The sequence below is a fragment of the Priapulus caudatus genome, unplaced genomic scaffold (genome assembly GCF_000485595.1).
Source record: "Priapulus caudatus unplaced genomic scaffold, Priapulus_caudatus-5.0.1 Scaffold897, whole genome shotgun sequence".
Lineage (NCBI taxonomy): Eukaryota > Metazoa > Priapulida > Priapulimorpha > Priapulimorphida > Priapulidae > Priapulus > Priapulus caudatus.
In genome coordinates this window covers 83,699-89,383 of record NW_014577958.1, presented here as the reverse complement: position 1 = coordinate 89,383, position 5,685 = coordinate 83,699, and the positions used below count along the sequence as shown (strand labels likewise).

Sequence of the window (5,685 nt, the reverse complement as noted above, 5' to 3'; positions counted from 1 at the left end):
TGCGTGTGCACGTACGGTACACGCGTGCATGTGCACGTACACGTGCGCGCATACGTGGGTGCGTGTGCACGTACGGTACACGCGTGCATGTGCACGTACACGTGCGTGCATGCGTGGGCACGTACACGTGTGTGCGTGCGTGCGCACGTACACGTGTGTGCGTGCGTGCGCACGTACACGTGTGGGCGTGCATGCGTGTGCACGTACACGTGTGTGCGTGCATAGGCACGTACACGTGTGTGTGTGTGCATGCGTGTGCACGTACATGTGCGTGCGTGTGTGTGTACGTGCGTGTGCACGTACACGTGCGTGGGTGCGTGTGCATGTACATGTACGTGGGCACGTACACGTGTGTGCGTGGGTGCGTGTGCACGTACACGTGCGTGCGTGCGTGTGCATGTACACGTGTGTGCGGGCGTGTGTGTGCACGTACACGTGCGTCCGTGCGTGTGCGCGCGCGTGCACGTACACGTGCGTCCGTGCGTGTGTGCACGTACACGTGTGTGCGTGCGTGTGCACGTACACGTGCGTGTGTGCGTGTGCACTTTCATCACCTCTTTTGATCGCCACACACCATTTCAATCTCAGTTCTGGGTCACTTGGGCCCCCACTGTTTCGTGAACAGACATGGTCCTTGCATTTCTTTTTGCTAGGATCTTTCTGTGCCCCTCGGAAGCATCATGCGCTTTAACAGTTTCCAAACGATAGTTTGTAGTGCCGGTGAAAAACTACCAGACATACAGCCTGCACCACAGGTCATACCCTTGGCTTCCATAGACTGGGTTCGTGGCCTCATTGTTTAACAATGTTTGTACTGCATTCTGTAGAGTATTGAATGCTGTAGGGTCTATTAGCATGCTTAGAGCGTGCAGAGTGTGCTAGCGTCTACCTGTACTAGTGCTTCTAACAGGGAAAACTTGTTAATGGGGACGAGTTATATATAGCTCTTTGGATCTTGGATGCGAGACGCTGCCGCCGGTAAAATCGATGGGAAATTGGGACGGTGAGGGACGGGGAAAATATAACTAGTCCCGCCGGACTAACTGCTATGGGAATCTACTAGTCCTTCTGATTTTTTACTAGTCTCGGACTAACGAACTAGCGTTAGTGTCGAACCCTGTAAACTTGATCATTATATCTAGGACAATGACAGCAAACGCAAGCAAATTATGATTACTGCTCACTGATACATGTTATGGTTACTAAATTGCTTCATTGTAAAACCAGGACAGCTATGTAACAACTTAAGCGTGACTTCAATGTTACATTGGTTGTTTGTTGGAGGTGCATAAAAGACTGCAGTGCATTGGTATATGGTAACATATAAGACACCCCACTTTGTCACCAAAGCTGCGATTGTGAGTACTAGTGAATGTCAGAATTGTAAAGCACACATACATGCACTCAGTCACTATTACCAGTATTACAGCAGTTGAACCCTTACTTATTCCATTATGAATTGAGTGCATACAAACATACTCATCCACTGAAGATAACAAACATTATCAATCATATATCACGTAGACTAAATATTCATATGGCTACGGCTGCTAGATGTCACATGCGAAAGTAATCAAAGTGAGAAACATATATGATATGAGCTGCAAACCCAGTTGTCTGGTCGGGTTATATAATATTACTTAGTTAGTTCTAGCTCTAGACACTAGCTCTAGAACTATAGCCCTCCGCTCCGCCGCAGGTCTATAGAACATACTATGGCAATTTCCAGGTAATAAGCAAAGACAACTTTTTACGGTTAATAACTTCTTTGGTACGCCAAATAAAGCACATTCTCTGTCGCACAAATGTCTTAAGTTACTGCAAACACTAAAATTAAACTGCAAACTAACGGTTAAATGTTGTACTTGCTATATTACTCGTCGACAAAGATTATTTACCAACTTGTCACCGCCATTTTTCGTTGCGCGGTTCCGGCGCTAGTGAGTGGGCACAATGTATTTCCAAGTAGAGGGGTCCGGTGTATATCAACACCGTCGTTTCTGTTTCTGTTTCTGTTGCCATCGATACGCGCGTATTCTCCTGTTTCTCCATCGATACGCGGGTCTTTGGTGCCATCGGTCCTGTCTGCCGCAACAGCCTGCAACCGCGTGCAACCTGCCCACCCCTCCACTTGGAAATACATTGTGCCCGCTCACTAGCGCCGGCTACAATGGCGGTGACAAGTTGGTAAATAATCTTTGTCGACGAGTAATATAGCAAGTACAACATTTAACCGTTAGTTTGCAGTTTAATTTTAGTGTTTGCAGTAACTTAAGACATTTGTGCGACAGAGAATGTGCTTTATTTGGCGTACCAAAGAAGTTATTAACCGTAAAAAGTTGTCTATTGCTTACTTACCTTGGAAATTGCCATAGTATTGTTCTATCAGCCTGCGGCAGAGCAAAGGGCTATAGTTCTAGAGCTAACTTAGTTATAGCTCTAGTACTATAACCCGCTTACAATAACTGCCGCGCCAGTGGGGAGTTAATGGTAAGCGGGCTATAAGTACTATACTACTACTAGTACTAGTAACTACTACTACTACTACTAGAGCTAACTTGGTTAGGACTACGTTACGTACACACAGCCCTGCACCAACTAATAGTAATACCATACACTCTTACTACATAGAGGTAAAAAAATATTTAAAGTAAAAGTAATCTTATTGTCTATATAGTAGCAAGCTATATACTAAAATAGGGCTAATCATTACTTTAACGTCTATATCCAGGAAGCCTCCTTCTGCCACCTCAAACGTCAGACCCATTTTCGTCCCTGTCTTCACTTTATCAAAGAAACACTCCTCTCCTTTGGCATCGATGTGGATGAAGTAGCAGTCAATTGAGGCAATGCATAGCAGTGATACTATCAACAACAGTAATGTTTCTAAGATATTCATTTTTAATAATAATTCGAGTAAATCTATACTCTAACTCTGAGCTCTAACTAACAACAAATTTACGCCACGCAAGTACACGCTCGCAGCTCCACCTACAAAACCGGATATGTGGAGAAATGTACAGATTCACAATAATATATCAGCTTTATAATTAAAAATTAAAAATTAAAATTTTTTAGCGCAATACTGTAAATTTAGTGTATTAAACTATTTATCATTAGATCAGTGACAAAAATATATATTTCTCGCATCGACGAAATGTGTCTGCCGCCAGGATCGCTAGTTACCAGAAAAATGAACATGACAGAGAGTGTGCAGGTCCAAACAGGTCGTATGATGATAACGCCTCTTCGTTTACCGTGGTTACAACGTATTTGGAATGTGCAGCAGAGCTAAAATGTTTATGGTTTAAGTTTAAGTATATCATTGCTGAAAAATTGTCAAGATGGATTTTGATGCGATCGCGGACATTACAGTTGTTGATGTATACGAAAGTGCGGCCGGGATCGGTCGTGAATTTGAGCACATTATCGATGTTTATGGAACTGATGCTATAGCATGTCTCATGCCAAAGGTTATCACAGTATTGGAGCAACTTGAAGCGCTAGCTCAACGAAATGAGAGAGAAAGTGCTCAGATCAGCGACCTGCAGTTTACTGTTGAGAAATTGGAAGCGCATAAAAGCGCGAAGTCGTCCGAAAGAATGAAGTTTGAGCGGGTAAGCTGTGTGAATCTGTGTGAATAATTACCTCCACGCAACAGAGTTGCAGGGAGGTAATGTGATCGCTCTCGTGTGTGTGTTCGTGTGTGTGTGTAGCCAGCAGCGAGCGAGCTGTTATACACTGTATACATGTTACACGCGTTGGGCGCGATCGATTCAGCACCAGCTCGCCTTAGGGCGTCCAGTCAGCAGCAGCTCGCCTTAGGGCGTCCAGTCAGCAGCAGCTCGCCTTAGGGCGTCCAGTCAGCAGGCGAGCAGTGTTATACACATGTATACATGTTTACCACGCTGCGGAGGTATGCACTCTCTTTGAGTGCCCTCTGTCTGTTTTAATGTCATTAGACATTGTAGTTATCATTGATTATTTTTTTTTTTTTTTGTTTTTTTTTTTTTATATAGCCATAGATCAATACTGTCTAACCTATATCTAATGGTACAATACAATAAGGGTACCCATGGCCAAGGATAATGTATTTACCTACTGGATTCTTGTGAAGTTAACAACTACAGGTTGAAGTCGCAGTGTAATACCCTATACGACACAATTCAACATACATTGCTACTGATGTCATATATAAAAGTAATCTTATGATGAACTGTGATGTTATATATTTACCAACACATGTATTCATATTTTAAGGAACTGGAAACAGATCGAGAATCATGGCGTCTTGAGACAAAAGAGTGATGAGACGATAGAACGACTGCAGGATGAAACAAGCGACTAATACCAAAATCACAACAAGATGGCAGCCATGAAGCCAAAGACATGACAAGTAAAGTTGGGTTATTGTCAGTATTTGTAAAACTGTTATAGTTGCACTCGAATTTTGTATGGTTTATACATACCTCAAGCTGAATACTGGTTACAACTTTTAAAATGATAAATAATTTTGGTACTGAAAAAACATACATAGAATGATACGAACCTGTTGGTATAGTTAAAAGTGTTGAGTTTAAGATACTACATTCCTATCAAGCTCGAATTAACGACGCACCCGACAGCAATTGCCGTCGCCGTCCCCTATCAATCGCGTACTGCCCTGAAATCCAACCGACCGACGGCAGTGACTGCCCTTCCATTTTCTTGTGTAATTGCCGTCGGTGCCTCGGGCTTAGACTGGTGTTTCGCGGCGCACTGTTTGTCGGCAGAGGTGGTACATTGTCTAGCAGAGCAGTGAGGGGATACAGTCTACCTTTCGGCAAAACAATAATATATCAACGTAGCTTGCTGCAACACTGCAGTAGACGCATCGGATAAAATTCGTGCGCTTGTGTATGCCGTGATAAAACACGATATTGTAAATGCTGCAACGTGGACTCGGCCCGGCCCTATTTAAAAGCGTGGGAACAACGCTCGCGCCAAGATGGCCTGCTGTGATCTGTACGGTGTGTAGCTCTGTTGTAGGAATTCATACGATGCCCAGAAAGTTTTTCATACAATGGTCTGGCGTCTGCGGTAGTGGGAAGTTAGGTCGGGTAGTGGTTTTCCTCAGCTGACAGCACTTCTAGGCCTGATGGGTCTAGTGAATAAAAAGTTAATGTTGAACCCTGTTCTGTGATTCATTAGCAAAGGGCGGTACAGCGGGTCGGTGTTACGGTGTAAGTTACATGGGGCGGAGACGATGTACATGTGGGTGGGAGACGGTCTGTACATACACGGTAAAAACAAAAGTGCCTTGGTGCCCTTCTCAAATTGTGAGAGTTGCCTTGATGCCTTTTAAAATTGCCTCGGTGCCCATCCATTTTAGAGAAAATTCAAGGCAATTTCTCACATGCCCCCAAAAAATTGCCTTGCCCCTCTTGTCGCTTAATTCGAGGCCTGATTCCTATGTAGTGTGTATATTCCATGTTCTAGATGTCTGCTGTGCTGCTGCATGCACATGTACAAATATTTTCGTAATACCCCTCCCACGTGTGCCTCTTGTTTTGGAAACTGTTTCCACAAATAGAATCATGCAGCCAAGACCACAAGAAATAGGCCCATAGGCTATAGTATTGGCGAAAGCCATGCGCCTGTGTGTGCATGAGTGAGCGTATGCCGTATGCGCACACGTGTGTGTGT

At 44.1% G+C, this 5,685-nt stretch overlaps 2 protein-coding genes across 2 annotated transcripts in view; one reads left to right on the top strand and one right to left on the bottom strand.

The window, feature by feature from the left end:
- The window catches only part of LOC106814278 (transmembrane emp24 domain-containing protein 2-like), a 6,684-nt gene extending 3,699 nt beyond the window's left edge, over positions 1-2,985 (bottom strand). Inside the window, exon 1 of the mRNA XM_014818575.1 lies at positions 2,714-2,985. Coding sequence (XP_014674061.1) covers positions 2,714-2,899 — 186 coding nt within the window. The 5' untranslated portion in view covers positions 2,900-2,985. The remainder of the gene's footprint in view (positions 1-2,713) is intronic.
- A 221-nt stretch (positions 2,986-3,206) lies between these two features.
- On the top strand, positions 3,207-4,342 carry LOC106814279 (RILP-like protein homolog). Its single transcript, XM_014818576.1, has 2 exons — positions 3,207-3,617; positions 4,261-4,342. The coding sequence occupies exons 1-2, from the start codon at positions 3,345-3,347 to the stop codon at positions 4,306-4,308; spliced, it is 321 nt and encodes a 106-aa protein (XP_014674062.1). The 5' UTR covers positions 3,207-3,344; the 3' UTR covers positions 4,309-4,342.
- The last annotated feature ends 1,343 nt before the right edge of the window (positions 4,343-5,685 follow it).